The sequence below is a fragment of the Coccinella septempunctata genome, chromosome 6, assembly GCF_907165205.1.
Source record: "Coccinella septempunctata chromosome 6, icCocSept1.1, whole genome shotgun sequence".
Classification (NCBI taxonomy): domain Eukaryota; kingdom Metazoa; phylum Arthropoda; class Insecta; order Coleoptera; family Coccinellidae; genus Coccinella; species Coccinella septempunctata.
The window spans coordinates 18,976,409-18,998,344 of NC_058194.1; the positions used below are offsets into that span (position 1 = coordinate 18,976,409).

The following is a 21,936-nucleotide window of genomic DNA, read 5'->3' on the forward strand; positions in this document are numbered from 1 at the left end:
AAAACATCTTTCAGTTTTGTCTTGAAGAAAGAACGAGACAACATTTTCTTGATAATTGTTAGACTATATTACTTGTAAATCTTACACAATGGTTATCTTGTTTTTTCATTTAGGTTCAGGACATAAACCTGATATTATATTTTATCAAGAGTAATATCATAAGACTCCGATTTCATTTTAATTGTTTATTAATAATATTTTGCATATGTAAAGTTCTTCAAGAAAACAGATACTTCCATTGATTTGTCACTAGTGAAATAGTGTTGTAAATGTACCTTCGATGTAGAAAAATACCAAAGGTTGAGCGCTTTCATAACGGTCTGTTATTCAAGTTTTTGTTCCGATCCTAGACTAAGCACTTGTTGATGTATTTTCATCTGATTTTGACTTAGCTTCTTTTTTCAATTCTCTGATAACAGTTGCCAAAATTTCTGGATTAACACCCGCCTCACAAAGTCTCACGCATATTGACAATGTCTCAATATCAAGTCCAGTTCCTAACAGTCTCGATAGTTCCATGAGGGCTTGGAATGTTTCTTTTGCCTCTTTTATTTGCGTCAATTTAGTATTTGACATCTGAAAAAGACAATGAGAAACAAAATAAAAACATTTGCTAGGAATAATTCTTACTTTGAAGATAGAAAATCTTATTGACTGCTACTACTATAACATTTCTCATTGAATCCTATGGTTTGTTTACAAAATACTGTCAAATATCTAAGCTGTCAGAATAATGTCAGATTTCAACTTTTTTGAGGTTAACTCAGGATTATGTTTTTCTTCTTTTAAAAATATCATCAAACAGATTCAAAGACAAACAGAAAAGTTTGTCTCTGGCTCTGGATCGATCATAGCTACTGGAAACGAGCTAGTAAGGCTATGGTTTGATAAATTATTCGATCTGAATGTACTTTTGGTCATTTATAACTTATTAGGTATTCATCAAATCGCCACCTTTTTTGGCTTATCAAGTGTTTTTCACATGATTTCTTTAATTTATTATTATGAATTTATTGAATTTGTACTATGTATTTATTGTATGATATAATTTGACTAACACCAATTCGTTTGAGATCTTTGTACCCCTACAGGTATGCATGGTTGTGGCAAAGATTAGATCCCCTTTGGTTGTCGTCTCAGATCAATATGATGATGATCTGCATCTGAGCTTGTGGTAACCTTGATGCCCTTTCGCAGGTTCATCGGCTTTTTAATTTTTTCAATACCACAAAATGTACTGGCCATAGGAGAGTCATCTTTATTGGCCATGGCCAGTTATGAATGGTTATATGTCAGCAGAGAACATCTAGCCTGGCCCTCAGCGTGGCTTGACTTGGGCCACTACTCTGTAATCTGTAACTCTGTAATCTGTGACTTGGGCTTGACTGGCTTGGCTGTCCGTTACATAGATGTGCGCCCAGAGAGGTTGTCTCTGTGTGCGCCCTTTGAGATTCTCTGAGCACAAATGCAGTCAGCTAGCGTTTCTACCCGCAAGACAGAAGGTCTTATTTACCAGGGACAAAGAGATCTTTTTAATTTCGTACTACACCTACCGTTATACCCATACCTCTTTCTGATTTATAAAGAAAATCCATAAGCAGTATACAATATTTTTTTAAAGAGGTGTTCCTAATTTAAATATGGGGCATTATTCAAAGAGTTTGGTCGAAGAAAATTGAGATTTTATTTTATAAAGATTACTATAGCACGGATTTAATTCTTTTCTAACCGTGGTGTACCTACAGAAACGCAACGTACAGTGGCTGAAATCGTTATTCTGAAAAAAACATTTCATCAAGAGAAATATTTGTGTTTCAGTCAGGGCTGCCAATAGCTCCAGTACACTACTGGGTCTTCTAAGCCTATCTATTCATATTCTTGGACACCTTGTATAAAGTGTATGCGTTAGGAACATTTTCAAATACACGGCAAAAAAGTAAGCTATTTTCTTTTCTCCATGAAGAATTACCAGTTACCTTCATTACATTGTTATCTCTCAGCACATAGCACAATCAAAACAAACAATTCAAAAAAGAAAAAAAAAAACACTAGATATTGAATTATGGAAATTTTTAAGAGTATTATGATCGTATCATATTTCACTTCATAGCTCAACTTTGTAATTCAATGGCGTGTTTAGATTATCAAATTGAACACTAGCAGGTGAACACGTTCAAAGTTGGTTTTTCTGGCAAAGTAACCTTGAGGCCTTGTAGCACTTGATCAAATTATCTCATCGGAAATTTATATACCGACGATTTCAGATCGTAATTTATTTTTCCGGGTGTGTTTAGAGTTCCTGAAACTACGCAAGAACCAGAATCCTGGAAGAACGTCCAGTTTTAATGCTCATCAAGATTCGGGTGGCACTCTGATCCATTGCTGAGTACTTTAACTTTCTTATCTTCCAACTCTGAGAGATATTCGCGTTGCTTCGCAAGAATTATTTATCCTCACTATTGGTTAAATGCAAACGCGGTGCGGTAGAATAAAAACTTCTCCATCTATAGTATGTGGAAACTGATTAAAGCGGGAGTAAAGTTATTACGTTAATTCTTCAAACTTTCACCGAGCCTAGTAGAATGAATCGAAAGTTGTTATTGTTTTTATTTGTTTCCTTTGGGTGCATTTATGTGGATGGAACTTTGGAGATAAAACTACCTCCAGGACCTTTTAATTTTGTGACAAGGATAACGAACACAACGTTTGGTACGTCTTCAGTAATATTTAATACTTCTGAATATTGAATTTGTTGAGTTATTATGAGTGTGATTCATTTTGTTTATTCAAGTCCAGCGCTATGAATAGAGTGAGTTCCAATAATATCAATTTATTGTTTCGAAATATATACTGATACAAGTAAATTAATCTTCCAGTTGGAGATTGTGTATTTTAATCGATAGTAATCATGAATTATTCTGTTGTTCCTTTGTTATTCCTGAGAGGAATATATTTCGAATTGGGATTTTTTTCAAAATTGTTGTACAATAACATTTTTTTCTGATAACCGAATAATGCTAAACTATAAACAATGGAGAAAATCATGATATAGATCACAAAAATATTTGTGTACAGGAAGATTGATTATAAATGTCCCCTTCCCCTTCGATTTTTTTGCGCCACTGCGTAAAAAAATAAGTTTTTAACGAAAGTATAATGAATTAAAAATTAATTTTCAAAAAAATCATTTTTCATTTATAGAGGGCATATGTATTTTATATATGATTGTTTATATTTTACTCAATAGCTAACCCAGTTAATATTGGTGTTACAAGAACTTTTAAATGGGAAAATATAATATGGGCATTCAAAATTCAGTAGGTACTAGGAAATGAAAAAAGCATCGTGAACCTAAAAATTTTATGTAACCTCTGGTATATGTTTTACATGGAACTCTCAGCATTTTATTCTCCTAATTGGTAGAGCTCTTTCTTCTGATTTCAAATATATAAACTTTATTCGTTATTACGCCGGTCAGTTTTCCTCTAAATCTAAGGCAACTGTAGAACGCCAAGCCAACAGACAGTATAGGCATGGATTTGTTTGACATTGAGATTTTTTTATTCAGAAGAATATGTAAATAAGCAGCCAACCCTTGGTTTTGATAGTTTTTTATAAAACCTGACAAAATATCAACTATTTCTATATAACTATATTTTTGATATATCAACTCTTAAATTATGAATAAATAGTTATGTCAATGTCAAACAAAATCATTTAATTGATTTATTATCCATGACTACTGCCATGTGGAAATTTAAAAATTAAAATGAAAAAATAATGTATAATGCGATATATCGCAACTTAGTTTTAAACCCTACAGCGGAATTTGTTATTGAAAGGCATCCAATTAGGGAAAGAGTATGTTGAATACTAAAATATTTGAGCCTTATATTTATATTTTGTCTGCTTCTACACTTAGTAGGATAAAGGATAAGAATTTTTAAAACATCCTCGTATGCATGAATGGGTAGTCGTTTTGGTCTTGCGTCTTGCCATTTCTTTATTTAAATTGCTATTGAATACGAATGATAATGGATTAAAACATCTCGAATTCACATAACAAATGAGAAGTTATGTCTATTAAAAAAAACTGAATGTTTTTATCATCTCACTAAGTGCTTTCTATTGTACGCCTGCCAACTAGATAGAGCTCAAAAAGCAATAAATTAATTTGTTACAGTTCAAAGTGTTATTTGCACTTACTCCTGTCATGTGTGATAAAAAAATAGGGTCACTTTTTCGTTTAAAATTTGATGGACGGTGAAATCATGAACCTTTTGGTTAGTTGGTAATACTGCCTTTGATATCTGCCAAAAAGTTTTTCAGCTTTTCATTTCAAAAACAAAAAATTCCAAAATGGATCCCCAAATGTTTGAATGTTGACCAAAAGCGAGCAAGGGTAGAAGCATCGCGTTCGATCTATACTCGATTTGAAAACGATGTAGACTTCTTAAAACGAATTGTTACTATGGACGAGACATGGGTACATTTCTACAGTGAACTCTAAAAGAACTCTTTTAGAATTCACTGCATTTCTACGATCCAGAAACAAAGCAAAAATCGATGGAATGGCGACACTTTGGTTCTCCAAGACCTAAGAAGTTTCGTGTCCAAAAATCTGCTGGATAGAGTATAATCATGATTGATTATTTGGATAAGGGTAGAACAATAACCGGAGATTACTATTCGACATTAATGACTCTACGGGAAAAAATTAGAGAGAAAAGACGCTGAAAGCAGGACAACGCCCGTGCACACAAATGTCATGTTGCCATGCAAAAAATTCGTGATTTAGGGTTTGAATCACTAGAACACCCCCCCCTTATTCACCAAATTTTGCTCCATACGACTATCATCTCTTTTCTAAACTGAAAAAAAGTTCAAAAGATCGTAAATTTTCTTCCAACGAGAAGGTAATAAAAACCGTGGAGGTCTGGTTTGCAGAGCAAGAAGAAACATTTTTTTTTGAAAGATCTAGAGACGTTGCAGGTTCTCAGTAATAAATATATCCAATTAAGAGGGAGAATATGTTGAGGAATAAAATATTTTGACATTGAAATTTTGTTTGGTTCTATAGAAGGCTAAGAATTTTTCAATATATCCTCGTACCTACATGGAAAGTTTCGTAATTTAAAATAACATTTTTCTGCAAAATATTAAATATCCAGATATGAATTTTGTGCGTTGCATTTTTTTAGCGTCTCATCTGTGGATAGATATAGTGACTATATAAACAATTCAAATAAATGTGTCGAAAAACTATCTTCTTTAGATTTTCAAATAAATTAACTGATTAATAAAATATTCTCGATGAATACGAACGATTGTTACTCTTGTCAATGACCCCGTTCTAGTTCATGGAATATTGCATGCAAAATAACTTTATCTTTCACAAGTTGATGGTATTTATGGGGTCCAGTTCAATAGAATTAAATTTCTGTAAACTTGAAATACGATTCAGTTCGAATTTCGGTATCCAAAATGAATAAAATTATAATTCATACAAATTATTTCAACATAATAGGTCCAACTGTAAATCGTGAATTCAAAGCTTTCAACCCAAAATTTGAATAGTTCAAAGGATGCAGCCTCCAGGATCTTATATCAATAAAATATTCATCAATTTAATGAAATTGACGTCGTTATTGAACTTGTTCAAAAAATTTCTAGAACTTTTTTATACAGTTTTATAAGATCAATAATTGGCTTGATCTCCCCCTTTTTTCTATTTTTAAATTGAATTTAACTTTCCTTAGTTGGTTTCCAATAGGCAACTTTGGTTGATTAATTTCAACTGATTTAAAAGAAGAAGATAAGCCTACTAGTAAATGCCAATTTGGAAATACGTATAGTGTTGAAATCTCTTTTTATCAGTGCATATTTAGTGAATAACTAAATGTGTACCTACATATATGCAGGCACTTCATTCAGCATATTAGTGGAGTTGAGAAGCGAAATAGACAAACATTGCGTTTAATGCAAGACATCAAATGAAGTACAATAAATAATATTGAATTATCATACTAAATGAACACATAAAATTAGTCCATTACTTTGAGAGTTTTAATTCTTGAACGAAGTGATAAGTGATAGAACCCCCAACAAATACATATTTCTGTCATTTAAATGCATCTTCAAAAATTTAAATAATCGAGAAATTAAGCATCACTTCTGATAAAATCATTTATGTGACGAAAATTCATTTGGGAAGCCCATTATCAAACACCATAGACCAACTACCTTCTTCTAGTAAATCTATGATTATTTCCTTCAATTGGTTTCAGTCATTGACTTCTTACTATTCCAGAGAACTTTACTTTCAGTTCTTGCTGCTTAATTTCCTGGCAACTTTTATTTTATTGAAAACCTACTTTCCACTGGTTCTAAAAGAGAAAAAAAAAAATTATTAAGTGCATGGGTACCCGCGTATAATAAAAGCCTTCTTACTTGGTACGCAAATCATAACGTAGTACCTAGTCATGTATATCAAATAATTAGATAACAACTACGTTGATGATATTTTTTACAGTGGTAATTCTGTTATGTAAGATTGACGTTATTTTTTAAAAAACATGAACCTAATGGCAGCATTTGGATATTCGAATTGAAAGTAAATATACCTACTAATTGAATAGCAATTAAGATGTCTAGATGTTTGTAATTTGGAGAAAAAAGTTATGGGAAAATACTCGACTTCCGTCAAGAAATTTAAAAATAACCTCTATTGCTATTTTACTAACTAGAAAACAATAATTGCAATGTTTATCTGCCAAAATTAACAAATAAATGAAAACATCCACCTTCCATGGAAAATATTTTTATTTCATCCACTCTTTGATCCTTAGAGGAAACAACCGTTTTTGAAGTCTGAAATCTTCAATTACAAGGGATTGTCTCATCTTTTGAACTTTGTTTAGATTATGTCACCAAATATTCTGAACTAGGTAATTATTCGATTCCGAAAGCAAAATGCTAAATAATTATCAAAAGCTACTGACAGTTCAGACATATGGCAGTATTTTTCCCATTCTATTTTTCAAGATCGAGCTTGAGCTGTTCAAATCTTTGCATAGATCGATATTTTGTGATGAAAACAGGAGGGTGAACCGATCCATTATTTTTTAGGATATATTAAAAAATGGGAAGATAAAAATGGGAAACTGATATTGAAATCTCTGAGACTACTCAGGTGATCGATTTATCGATATATTCCAGATTTATTAGGTTTTTGATCATCGATAATTTCTGTTTAGAGTGCATGACAACTTCTAAGAATTAAAAATTTAGAATTTTCGAATTCAATAAATTGGCTCATTGTTTGTAATATCGTTTTTCACTATATATATATATATACTTTGTAATCCAGATGATGAAAAATTTTGATGCCGCATCATGAAACTTTGTGAACCCATTGTGAATTAAAAAACAAATTTTTAAAACCATGGCTTCATTTTCATTTAAAAAAATACTAAATTAAAAAAAAATTAATGAAAGATTGAAGCTTTAATAATATAAGACATATACGGTTATAATTTGAACTTATCGGCTATTATTTTAACGCTTGAATCTTCTACTTATTAATGGTTTGAAATTTTTATATTTCAATACATTTAATTTCTTTTCAGTTAACGAAGAGTGGAATTAGTTTGTGTGAAAAGTTCTACCGAACTGTATGAGAAATTAATGCATTATTTCATATATCCAAACATAATCTTAATTCAAAATAGAAACAAATTAATGAACAATAGAAAAAAAACTCGTACCTATAGATAATGTGAAGGTCAAGTAGTGTTATTGCAATAACAATATAAGACAATATGTTTTCCTTTTTCTTCTTTTTTATATTCTTTATTTTAATTACGTTCCATAGAACGTCATATAAAAAATCCTAGTATATATAGACGTTATATTATGTGTCTTAAGTACGACCCACATATTGATACATTTGATTCATTTCCATTGATTTTCCATTTTCTGTCCACTCTTCTCGTCCAAAATAAAGTGAATTAGAAGATATTTGAGAGAAGCAAATTATTACAAAAAGTTGATGAGTTCGTCAGCCATATTACAAATGGATTACATCGATATTCTGTTTGATATAACCTCCTGATGTTTTTCTTCAAGAAAAACCGCTCTTCAAAGTGTTTCGAATGTTGATTAATGTTAGGCATATACTTTAACATAGAAATCACCTTCAAATAGTTATTCATAATTCATTATTTTGAGGAACTAGTACCTAATATAGACATACTTGTGATACGAGGAAGGATGAATCATGAAAGTGTACAAAAGTCTAACTTTTATCTACTTCATCCATCTTATTTTCATTCCATGTGTCACGATAATGCTAATAACAATTCTGGGGAGATTGTTTGGAGAAATAATTATATAATTTTGCAGTAGTTTTCAAATATTCTGTTTATGAATGTTGCATATTTTACAAAATAAAGAGTAACGCCTTCGGTACTTACTATTTTGAGAAAAATATATTCTAAATTGGCCAACATACAAATGCGCGAAATTGAAATTCATGATTTTCCTAACGTCCCGAGTAACTTTTCTGAATTTTCTTTTCCTTGTACGAAGGCTTACGATGACCAACCTCCATTCTTAGGTATTTATAAGTAGCCAACAAACAGTAAGCGCGAAATTTATATTTCGTTTAGTTTTCTTGATTTTTATTTATAAAGATGAAGATTACGCCACTTTTCATATTCAATTGAGATGGAATAAGTCATTGACCATCTATGAAGGGTGGAGGGTTATTTAGTTTCTTTTAATATCAAACCTAACTTTTTGTGCCAAAACATAACCCTTTTTCTGCTGAGGATATTGATTTTGTTTTTTAACAACCTTTTTTGAAATAGAACACATTCAGTTAGAATTGTCAGTTTTTTGCTTATTTCGATGTTAATGACATACATACCGTTTAGGAGTTTTTGATTTCAGTCTTTCCCATACTTTTTGAGGCATTCATTGACAAATGGAAACCTGTTAGTTGTTGTAATGAAGAAATAAAATGAATCAACCTTCCTTTCATAAATGCCGAATGGAAGTGGATTTCGACAATGATGTCAGTTCATTGTGTATCCTACTCAACCTGAATTTTAAAGTAGAATTGTTGGTAATATATTGGAGATGCAAATTGTATAATGTAGCCGAATGTGTCATTACGTATCGTAATCATTAGGTATATTATAGTTTAATCACATTAAACCAATCTTTCACTACATCAATATTAAAAACGAACCAAGGTCAAGTTTTGGACAAAAAAAAACTTTTCTTTGGCGAAAACTTCCAACGAGAAATCTTTTTCAATTGATATTTCCTGGAACTTTCCCCGAGTTAATTTAGGCATGAAAATTGTTGACAAATTTCAATGACAGTTCATTCAAGACGTTTTGAGGTTTTGTGAAATCGTAAAGCCTTTGACTTTGATATCCTCTTGATATGTTTCATAATGGATTTTTAGGACCCTTTAGCCCTACTAAATATGAAACTTGAGGAGGCTTCAAAATTAAAGTTAATTGTGGAACTGGTCGGCGAATGAAAAGCCTGATAAGGTATACTAATTTAAAATAATGGGATAGAATCACGCCTAGGCTTTCTGAAGCTCACTGTAGTCATAAATGGAGAATGGTTTTTTCGAAAATTCATGTTGAATCATGAAACTTTTTTCTATACAGGGTGTTCTAGAAGCTCTATGACAAACTTTGACAGAAGGTAGCTGTGCTTCTTTTGAACATAGGTCCGATTCGTTTTCGTTTAGGAGCTACAAGCATTTGAAAAAATTTTTTTTATGTTTTGATTGAGTAGGCCGACAAAAAATATCAGTTTTTTAATTATTCATTTGACACTTGTTTCAATAAGGATGGTATCAATAATAACCCTAATGAACATGTATAGGCACTGCAGAATCCATATAGCATTAGACAAAGACGATGTCAGCAACGTTTCAGTTTAAACGTTTGGAGTGGGATTTTTAAAAATGATTTGATACCAGTACATGTTATAAATGATCGTTTGAATGCAGATTTGTATACAAATTTTTTCGAGCACAACCTTTTTGACTTCATTGATGACTTAGAGCTCAACATTGTTTGAAATATGTATCAGCACGATGGTGCATTAGCACCAGACGAGTAGACAGTTGACTGAATAAATGGATAGGTCAAGGAGGACCAATACTTGGCCACCTCGTTCGCCTAATCTAAATCCCTTAGATTTTTATTTGTGGGGACATAAGAAGCAGCTTGTTTATCATGTTGGAACCCATTCTCATCAACAAATACTTGATAGAATTCAAGATGCAGCGAACCAAATACGAAACGACCCAAATCTGATACGCCGAGTAACGGCATCTTTACTTCGTCAATGTGAAGCTTGCATTCAAGCCGAAGGTGGACATTTTGAACGATTTTTATAGTCTCAAAATTTCCATTTATCATTATGATTTGAACATAAAAATATGATTTTTCAAATGCTTGTATCTTCTAAACAAAAACGAATCGGATATAGGGAATAGGAAAAGAAATGTTCAGAATAAGCACAGCTTACCATCTGTCAAAGTTTGTCATAGAGCAGTAGAACACCCTGTATATGTATAATGAAATAAAAAACGGATTTTTATTAAGTCTGTGCGAAATTTAAAGGAGATTAGGTATAATTATAAATTTTGTACGTCATAGGGTTTTCCATTGAAATGAATACATAATAGGAAGTCGGCGAATCAAGTCTATCAAACATTTTCTCTCGTAGATAAGTTATATACCCGACCTTCGCATGATGTTTTCAATAACACCAACATATAATTAATACTTAATAGATACGTCTGCTACCATTAATCTCAATAGAACATCCATCAACCATATCTACGTTATACTCCTTTTATCGCAGGTATTGCCATAAATGTTCCAGTTGCTAACAAAAGTAGTAGAAGTTTTCTTTTTCACTGTTATTGAATACTTAACAGTTTTATATTCCAGGACAGGAAAAATCGAGGGAAAAATTTTCTACTAGTTTTTCGAAAATATCAATGTCACAAATTATTATTTCCTACTAGCGTTTCGAAATTATTACTTTCCACACGTATTGACGTTTGGAAAGTAGTGCTTTTCCAAAATCGTGCGGAAAAAACCCCAGCTATGACGGTATCAAGACGAAAACTCTCCGCTTGTAGGAAAAATATTGTTCCTAACTCATGTGCCTTCTCCGCACTCGACAGCTTGACCGAACTCCGCTCCGCGTCGTTGGGCCAACTGCAGTCTCTTGCGGAATAGTTTCACTTATTTCCACACTTGTTAGGAAAATAACTATTTCTATCGATAGAAAACCACTTATTTATATTCAACATATCATTTCTTAAATATAGCTAGAACTATAGTAATTTTTAAATCTATAATTTTATCAATGCAATGTCGGCCCAAAAGTCTAACGCATAAACCCTCATTTTTAAGATATCAATACTATTATGTGTTGATTCTGCTTCTTTTCTTCTCCAAACATCAGACCATTCTCCACTGGTCTGGTAGCAGAAAGAGGGTTCCAAACGGAAGGGAAACAGGGAACTAACCTTCCTTCTTTACCGGCTTCGTGGTTATATCACCTCGCTTATATAGGCACAAGGCACTTCATTCAAAATTTCAAAGTTGCTCAATATCACTCTGGTTTAACTAATAGATATATAAGTTTTCTTAAAAACTTTTCGGGGCGTTCAGAGATGATTTTAATGTTGTTGTGATGATTGACAGACGAGTTCCTTTTCCTGTCCGCAAAGTGTCGCTAGCGACTGGGGCAAAAAACGCCTGACCAGCAACCATATTCACGATCGGAGAATACCTGAATAATTTCGCTAATGAACGATAAGGGCGATACTGCAACTGTAAATTAGTGTAAATCTATTCAACATCATAAGATGTCAGCCGAGTTTCTGTCTCCAAAAATCGTGTGTTCGATTTTGTTTAACTACGAGTATTTTTTTTTCAGATAATGTGAAAAGTCAAATTCATAAGAACGATTCACAATGCAATCCATTTCTGAATTGTATAATGTTAAAATTTTATTGAAAATGGAGTACACAGAGAAATCGAAACATTTAAACGCAACATTAGACCGATTTCGGTCATTGTAGCGTGAATATTCCAAACAGAGGATGGGGTCTTGAACAAAATCAACAAGGGAATTTTATTGGCACATCCAGCAAAGATGTGGAAATTTGTGGATTTATAGAGGGTGGATACTTCATTGAATTATGTGTTCAATTTATTAATTCGAAAATTTTCTAATGTGAAAGAGTCCTCACATATTCGGTGTATATACTTCTTTAATTAATCGAGAAGAAAGGAATTTGTATTGAATAATATAGTTATGGTTTTGTTAGCAATGTCCTATTATTGAACATATACAAATATGGGTAATATATTGGTAATTGGTGAAATATAACATTAAATATAGATAGCATAATACCTAAATCATTCATTGTTTTTTTTAATCTCTAGGTTTAGTGAGAGGAGGACTAGGACTTTTCAGTAGAACTGTAGATAGAGTAATCAACACTTTCACAAGGGTAGAAGATCGTCTGAGAGAGCTCCTGGAAGAATTTCGTAAGCAAATTGTACGAGGCATACCAGAATTACATATTCCGATTTTGGATCCTCTGCACATCGACAATGTTGAATTCAAAATCAAACATGAATCTGGCAAGTGAGTAATTTTCATTTTACGGAAGAAATAATAGTTTAATAAATGTAATTATCAACATAGTGAAAGTTGGTGTAAATATTCCGGTTCAGTTTTGTCGTATACAATGTTTAGTTTTAGTTACTACTTAATACTGAATACATTCCGCATTTCTGTAGTTGTTTCACCCAGCATTATACATAATAAACCATGCATTGATAGTTAGTTCAAAACAAGTTGTTGAGGAGCTTAAAAATATAAAAATATACAGGTTGTTCGCCATGTAAAAAAAACCGAACCACCCTGTATATTTAAATTTATGCTTGTAAGGCGCACCATTAAATTAAAAAGTTGACGTGTACCAGTGTTTTTCATAATTTTCTAACCTAAGGAGAAAACATTTTCATTCCAAAAGTCCACACAGTATATTCAAAAGTTCGACTGAATCAAACCAAAATTTTCGATTCAATATCAGTATACAGAGTGAGTAAAAAGTAACGACCAAAATTAATAGATTCGGTATTTGTGCTGTGCTCTAGAAAAATGGTCGAATAGTGCGATTTATATTTAATTACAAGTACAATTTTTCATGAAAAATTGGAAAGTTTGTCATAGACCCTCTAAGAAGGATTTTCGGCAGTTTTTTCAAATGGCATTCCTAATATTTTGTGCTAGAAATGGATAGATCTTTTGTTGATGTTGATGATGATGCTTATATCATTTATGATTTTGTCATGTACCTATACTTTGTTGTGAAGATGTGATGATGTGAAGCCAATAGAATACTATAGGTACTGTTTATACTTCGTGACTCGACTGTTGAAAGATTTAATCTGAAGTAATTATAAGTTCGATTTCTACCAAACGATTGAATGTAGATATAACATTGCATATTTTGTATTTCCGAAGATTTTAATATTATATTTAGTATTAATCCTTATTTTCCTGTAGATACATTATCTTATAAAACAATATTATTTTAATTTTTAGTTTCGTTGGAAATGCCAGCGATGTCACAATCAGACACATATCCAAATTTGTTCTGGACGATGTACGATTCTCCGATATTGGGGCTTGGCGATTCAAGTTGGATCTGAACATCACTTTGCCATTCATTACAGCCGAAGGATTTTATTTCGTTGATGCCCTCATCGGGGACACCGTATCATTGTTCGGTAATGGAAAATTTTGGTAAGAATGAAATTAGATCATGAATAAGGAATGCCACCATAATAAAAAATCTACGGGGTGTTTCAGTTTCATAGCTCAATTGTGAATTGTAGAAGACACCTAGATAATAAAACGCAGGACCTCGTTTAGGTACATTCACTCTCTATAGTTGTTCCCTTTTGTTTTTCTATTTTTTTATTTCATATTTTAGCCTTGATGAAGTGTAAAGGATGGATTGATAAGTACCCGTGTTTGGTAACAGGGGGAACTGTAGGTAAAAAATCTGTACACTATCTTTTAGTACCATCCTTCAAACGACATCTGTCAAAATTTCGCACCAGTTCATCGAGTGGTTTTGATTTACCGACATTTCATAGTAAACTTCGTGATATTTTGAAAAATGGATAAAGAGCAATATCGTTCAGTGATTCGATTCCTTTATTTGGAAGGGAAAGCGTGCGAGGAAAACGAAGATCGGTTGGTAGCTGTTTACGAGGACCATGCACCTTCGATGACGACCATCAGATATTGTTTTAATGAATTCAAACGGGGCCGAACATCAGTGTTGGACGAGGACCGCTCAGGACGTCCGAAAGAGGTGACTACGGAGGATATGGTCGTTAAAATCCATGATATCCTGTTTGCAGATTGCCGAGTGAAGATTGAAAAGATTGCTGAGATGGTAGACATTTCATACGAACAAACAATATTTTACATCAACATTTGGAGATGAAGAAGCTATCGGCAAGATGGGTGGGTCATCGTAGGTTGATTAATGCGGTACTGATGAGATCAAAGAAGATCGAAACCGGTTTATCGCTACTCGCCTTTTAAATTCAACTGTTCTCTCTTTTTATGATACCATTCAAACTTCAAAAGACTGTATCTAAATGAGGCCCTGCATTTTCATTTTTAGTTGACTTGTTACTTCACATTATCATGAGTTAACAAACGTTGACTTCTAGGTAGGAATAATGTTTTCTACAATTATTTTCATCCTGCACATTTTCCATTGAATCTACAACTGGAGTACCTACCGTCTAAAACTAAATGCGCAGTTATGACATAGGTACATTAAATGTTATCCAATTTTTCAGGCCCTTTTTAAATAATAATGTGATTTAATTTCAAGATCGAAAAATCAAAAACCAACAACAGCACAACAATTAAGGAAAGAAGAAAACCAAGAATGTAGTCGCGCAAACGATCAGCAAACCAACATCCCTAATCCACCAAGGTCGAGAGGAAGAACATATTCTCAAGTTCTACAAACACAAAACGAATACCCTATTATGCAGAGCTCTGAATCGGATTCGCTAAAATCAATGATGGAAAGTTTTCTATCAGATTTCAAATCCATGATTACTCAAATGATGAATCAGAATCAAACCATCCTCAATCTTCTAACTACTCTTGTGAGCTTTAAAAATGGCTAAGTTAATTAGAATAGCTTCCTGGAATGCTAATGGCCTTCCAAATCACAAAAATGAATTATCAATGTTCATAAATACATACAAAATAGACATAATGTTAATATCAGAAACTCATTTCACCGAAAAGACATTTTTCCACTTACCACAATTCAAGATATACTCAACGGAACATCCTGATGGTCGAGCTCATGGAGGTTCAGCAATACTTATCCGAGACAGTCTGAAGCACCATACACTCACTAACTACGTAACTAAGGAGATTCAAGCGACAAACATAAGAGTGTTCACAGAATCGTGGAGTTTTGATATATCTGCCATATATTCACCACCTCGACACAACATATCTGAAATTCAATATAAGATATTCTTCCAAAATTTTGAACAACGATTTTTAGTTGGGGGAGATTGGAACGCAAAACATAACCACTGGGGATCAAGATTAATCAATCCAAAAGGACGCAACCTAATAAAAATTATTATGGACAAAAATTATGGAGTAATCTCATCAGGCAAACCAACATACTGGCCCACTGACCCAAACAAAATTCCTGATCTACTAGACTTCTTTGTTTCAAATGGCATCAGCAATAATTATATCAATATAGAATCGACTTCAGACCTATCATCTGATCATACACCCATTTTGATAACTCTCAGTACGTCAGCAATATTTAAAAAGAATAAGCCTACACTTACAACGGGCAAAACAAATTGGGAATTATTCAGGGAAATATTGACTAGAGATATCACACTTGATATCAATCTACAACAACCAGAAGACTTGGAAATTGCTTCAAACTATATAACAGAAATGATTCAAAAAGCAGCTTGGGAAAGCACACCGCCTACAACAGGAAAAAATAATTTCGAAACAGAAGTACCCCTGCAAATCAGAGAATTATTGACCGAGAAAAGAAGAGCGAGAAATAGATGGCAAAGATCACGTAATCCCATTGACAAGACGATATACAATCGACTCACCAGAAAACTGCGCAAAATACTTCAGGAACATTTCAATTCAAAATTCCAGAATCATCTCCAACAGATCGATGATAATAACGACCACAACATCTGGAAAGCCACAAAGAAGCTGAAAAGACCCATAACAAGAAAACCTCCTATTAAAACACCCAACGGAGAATGGGCAAAATCAGATGAGGAAAAAGTGAACACCTTTGCCACCCATCTTAATCAAGTTTTCTCCCCAAATCACCCACAACCGAACAATAGTGAAGAAGAAATCGACACATTTCTGGATGCTGCCTGCCAAATGTCTCTCCCCATTAAACCCTTCACACCTAGAGAAGTATGGCAGGAAATCAGAAAACTCAAAAATAAAAAAGCACCAGGATACGACCTCATTACTGCAGAAATATTGAAAAAACTACCGAAAAAGGGAATAGCTCTTCTTGTTAAAATTTTCAACAGAATGATGAGCCTCTCATACTTTCCCACTATATGGAAATATGCTGAGATAATAATGATACATAAGGCGAATAAACCCGAAAATGATGTGAAATCTTATAGACCCATAAGTCTCTTACCAGTTATTGGAAAACTTTTCGAAAAACTACTACTGAAACGACTGAAAAGCGATATAAACTTGCAAGACATAATACCAGACCATCAACATGGATTTAGACAAAATCACTCAACAGCTCACCAAATTCACCGCATAGTTAACAGAATTTCCACCAGTATTGAAGAAAACAAATTCTGTTCAGCTGTCTTTCTCGACTCGTCTCAGGCATTTGATAAGGTATGGCATAAAGGTCTCCTGTATAAATTGAAAAAACTACTTCCACAACCGTACTTTCTTATGCTAAAATCTTATTTAGCAAATCGACATTTTGCGGTCAAATTCGAAGGAGCGATATCAAACCCCCATCAAATTAGATCAGGAGTTCCTCAAGGAAGCATACTTGGACCAATCCTATACCTCATTTATACATCTGACCTACCAACAAATCAGAACACCACGATAGCTACTTATGCAGATGATGTAGCAACCTTGGCAACTCATGAGAATGCTGAAACGGCTTCGGAATATCTTCAACAACACTTGAACGACCTAGAAGATTGGTATAAAAAATGGCGTCTGCAAATAAATGAAACCAAATCTGTACATGTTACATTCACCAATAGAAGAAGCTTATGCCCTCCGGTCAAAATAAACAACAAACAAATACCTGTCAGTTCTGATGCAAAATACCTTGGCATGCATCTAGATCAACGTCTCACCTGGAAAAAACATATTCAAGCAAAGAAACAACAGATCAATCTAAAAATTCGAGGCATGTACTGGCTCATAGGCAGAAAGTCAAAATTATCGATTGAAAATAAGGTTCTGATATATAAGGCAATAATCAAACCAATATGGACCTACGGCATTCAATTTTGGGGATGCGCAAAACCATCGAATACGGGAATTATTCAGAGAGCCCAATCAAAAATACTCCGCTCTATAACAGATGCCCCTTGGTACGTCTCCAATCTCACAATTCATAACGATCTAGGAATACCATTCATTACAGAAGAAATCAGAAATCGTTTCAACCGATATCAGCAGAACCTGCAAGGTCACGAAAACAACCTCATTAATCAACTAACTGAGAATCCATTCAACATAAGAAGATTGAAGAGAACTTGGCCAGTTGACTTGAATTAAGAATATAGTAAAGAAGAATATTAATAGGTTAATATCTTCAACATGTCTGTACATTCATCACGTTTGCTCAATACTTTATATAAGTAGATTGTAAACCTCAATAAAGAGCTATAACAAAAAAAAAAAAAAATTTAATTGATATTTCGATATAAGTACAGGGTGTTTCATGGACATGTAGGTATTCGTCTCATGGAATTTTACGAAGCCGGGCCTGGATTCCAGGTTTCTTAGCCTTACCAATCGATGAAGATGGTGTATCTTCAATCAACGACAATATCATTTGTGCATTATTGCGTACGTTCTAATGCCCCCATTCGCAGTTGATATATTTTCATTCAACTTTGAAATATCCTGTATATCAAGTGTTCAAATGAGTATCAGATCAGGTACCTATCCTACAAATTTTCAAACTGAACAAATACATTTCAGCATTTTATGTAGATAGCTGTAGTTGTTCAACAATTTAATACAATTTTGGTCCGAATACACGATTTTGAATATCAAATCTGCAATAAAACTAAAGAATTTAATACTTGATGATACATTATACATTAATACATATTGATGTGTGTTATGCCCATTTTTGTTGCTGAATATTTCTCCATTCCACTGTTATGATTGAATTATTTAGGAAATATTCATTCAATATTTTCATGCTTTCATGGGAAACTCAGTTTAAGCAAAACCATTTTTTGGAATTCTACACAGTTGACACACAGTTGTCAGGGCGTCAAATTGGCTTGCGACGGTCCTGCCTATAGTAAAAAACGTAGGTTTCGGTGTTCTAAAGTCGCGTCCACACACTCCACACTATGCCGAACGACATCATTCGACCTGAGTCGAGCGGAAAAGTCGAAAGAGTCTGGACGTGTGTCGAATCGAATCGAATCATCCAAAAGTCGAATCGAATCATGTCGCTTCCAACCCGAATCAGCGCGGTCCCGCTCAAAGAAAGTCGAATCGAATGAAGTCAAAATTCATAGTGTGGACGTGTCGGATGGGATTCAGATCAGTCGACACCTTGATGAAGACGATCTTTGAAGAATTAGTGGTCTAAATCCCAATGAATTAATAAACTACCAAGTACAACATCGCCCTGAAATAATTTTTTATAGTCAAAATCGTTCGATAACTCTCATCCGTGGATATTTGAGAGTGATCTGCAATGTCCAGAACACGTATTTGAAAAAAAAACCTTAATTTGGAGGGTTTGCTAACACCATTGTGAGCCGTTCCTATACTTTAAGTTGAGCTCGTTGACTTCATCAAGGAGAAGATCCTCCATGTTCCTCCATGATCCCCATATTCACCATTAACTGTGGTTTTTATCCAGATAGAAACCACAGTTATGAATTCCTTTTGAATGAGTTTGAGTTCGCTTCGCTTAGAAAGGTCCGTGAAATGATTATAAAATCGTACACGATTCAGGTATAATCAATGGCTCTGCTCTCGTCACTGCAATTCAGTGTTCCTCGTTTAGCTTCTAGACACAACATTTCATATTGAGGTACCTTGGTACCTAATTCCTAACATCACTTTTTCTGTCCGCTAAAAACAATGTTATAACAATCTAAGGACGATGGCGAATTGGCTAGTTCAATTCAGATCGTAACACTTGTCGATATTCATATCGTCGGGTGATATGCATCTGAATTTATCCTTATTATTTTATTCATTGCCTCCTTGTTTAGGCGTGTATAAATAAATAAATAAAACGAAGAAAAACTATTTCTCTCGACATTTCTTGATACTACATGGGTCTCGCCCAAAATCTACGATGACATGGGCGTCGATGACAACCTGCAACTGCGATTATTACTGCAATAGCTGCTGCCAAAAAAGGATAATCATTCATTTTGTTTTCCAAAATCCAACTCCTACACATTCAGTGCTCGAAAACACCTGAGTCGAACCGTTCTTCATTCGGGACGTCCACACTGCAAAACCAATCTGGACGCCCTGTCGAATCGAACATGGCGAACCGAAAGTGTCGCCCCATTTAGGTCGAAAGATGTCGTTCGGCATAGTGTGTGAACACTTGGGAATATTATTCGGACGAGTTAAAATATGTATTCAAATAAAACTGATACATATAATATACATTTTATGTTTCTAATGTGGTTTTGGCTGGCATTTATATGACTTAAATGGTGTTATACCCAGGAAACTGATGATTCATTGATTCGTATTTCAGTCATTGAGAAAAAGGACAAATTTAAATAGAACTTGAATTTCAAAGTTCCTTCGGACATTATTTCACTAACAATATGAGGTCACAAATGTTGTGAATCGAAATCGTTGAATTTGGAAGTAATTCTACTATTTCAGGGCTAAGATATACCAGTTAGAACTGAAAATAACTGCTCTACTTAAGCTCGAAGGCATAAGACCAAGGGTAAATGGTCTTGGACTGAAAGTGAAGATGAAAAAATTAGAGGTGAGTATTCATTCGACCTAAACCTAAAACGAAATACATAATAAATAGGTATAAAAATAAACATGTCCTTATGCATCAGTGACGTCGCACTTTTTTCCTATTCCATTTTTTCCAGACTCGCCCTGTATACAGGGCGCATGAGTCTTTGACTAGTAAAAATATTTTAATACTAAGATTCTTGATTTCGAAAGAAACACTTTTTTCCTTCACCATTTTTTTCGAATCGGTTCGGCTTAAAAGATACAAGCTGTTGAAAAACCATTAAAAAAAAAGTTATTTTTAGTACTCTCACGAACGGTTTTATCGAATGAAATGAATTTCAGAATAAAGTTTTTCCAGGGGTGGCACAGCTCATTATGAAGACTTAAAGTGGCACTATCTTTTCATCAGGGCCGAATTACAAAAAAATGATATGGAAAAAAAGTGTTTCTTTTGACCTCAAAATCTCATCGTGTTGGAGTATTTGTACGAGTCAAAGAATATCCATCTATAAAGGAAATTTTTTTATTCTTCATTAATTTTTCAATGATTTTTTTGCGTAGGTATAGGTTCGTATACTTAATTCTTGACACAAATTTTATTTTGCACAAATTAAGAAAATTTTTATATTAGTCATATATACCTTGTACGTATTGATTTTCAATTGTTCATATTCTTCTGAATTGATTTCCTTTGAAACAAGTTTGTTCAGACAATTTCAATTATAAAATAGTGCTAAAATTGCAACTGGACTTCATCATGTTCCCAATGTTCCAGAATAATTTCGAAGGTTTAATGAAAGATAAAGAAACCGGTGATTTATATAACAGAGTTATATCACGTTTAGCACCAGAAGCAGTGGATATGCTTTGGCCAGAACTCAAGAAACCTATAGAAAAGCAAATTATGAATGTAAGTACATATTTATAACCTTGAAATCAGCAAAAAGTCTACTCGAAATAGTTAACTTATCTGTTTTAACTCTCCAATTAATATTGTTGAATATGGGCTGAATTCAATGCTAATATATCAGGTTTTTGACGATTTAAAGGCTTGATAAACAAATATATTTAAGTATTATGTAATGGAATCACTGTTTTTCATAATCCAGCATTAGATATATTCACATACATATTTACTATCTCAAGACTAGGAAAATAATATTTTGAAAAAAAAAGGTGGTATGTATTTTGATTTGGGATAAAAAGACTATGTTACAGATTTTAAAAGTATGAACAACATTAGATTATAGTGTTGCTTCTCATTGTTTCTCTGATGTTAATGAGCCTCTCTATTTCAGTACATCAATTCAGCCTTGGATAATACATCTGTAGCCACTATCGTGAGAAGACTCTTCAATCTCGTTTGATTAAAAACTGTCGATAAGAATATGATAGTATAGATAGATAGGTCGAAAATCTCCCCTTAATGAATGAATGCAATAGAAAGAATGTCATTCATTCATACCTAGTAGCGATGATATTTTTAGAGTGATTTGAAACTGAAATTAATTTATTGTGATTGTATATGTGCCACTAAAATTACAAATATAAGAGTTATCACCTTGA

General features: G+C 33.4%; 2 protein-coding genes across 2 annotated transcripts; one reads left to right on the plus strand and one right to left on the minus strand.

Annotated features, from left to right (window-relative positions):
• Positions 1–170: 170 nt before the first annotated feature.
• On the minus strand, positions 171–2,119 carry LOC123315773 (mitotic-spindle organizing protein 1-like). The gene is made up of 2 exons (XM_044901621.1): positions 1,977–2,119; positions 171–576 (listed from the first exon to the last, which is right to left on the minus strand). The coding sequence occupies exons 1-2, from the start codon at positions 1,980–1,982 to the stop codon at positions 352–354; spliced, it is 231 nt and encodes a 76-aa protein (XP_044757556.1). The 5' UTR covers positions 1,983–2,119; the 3' UTR covers positions 171–351.
• A 219-nt stretch (positions 2,120–2,338) lies between these two features.
• Positions 2,339–21,936, plus strand: LOC123315769. The gene is made up of 6 exons (XM_044901616.1): positions 2,339–2,709; positions 12,501–12,705; positions 13,672–13,872; positions 20,281–20,389; positions 21,146–21,280; positions 21,669–21,936. The coding sequence occupies exons 1-6, from the start codon at positions 2,583–2,585 to the stop codon at positions 21,735–21,737; spliced, it is 846 nt and encodes a 281-aa protein (XP_044757551.1). The 5' UTR covers positions 2,339–2,582; the 3' UTR covers positions 21,738–21,936.

What these genes read in the sequence shown, in the direction of transcription:
- LOC123315769 (XM_044901616.1), top strand. Translation starts at nt 2,583, where the DNA reads ATGAATCGAAAGTTGTTATTGTTTTTATTTGTTTCCTTTGGGTGCATT. An exon ending in GATAACGAACACAACGTTTG is followed by an intron (nt 2,710 to 12,500) that starts GTACGTCTTCAG and finishes TTTAATCTCTAG; the next exon opens with GTTTAGTGAGAGGAGGACTA. An exon ending in TTCGGTAATGGAAAATTTTG is followed by an intron (nt 13,873 to 20,280) that starts GTAAGAATGAAA and finishes CTACTATTTCAG; the next exon opens with GGCTAAGATATACCAGTTAG.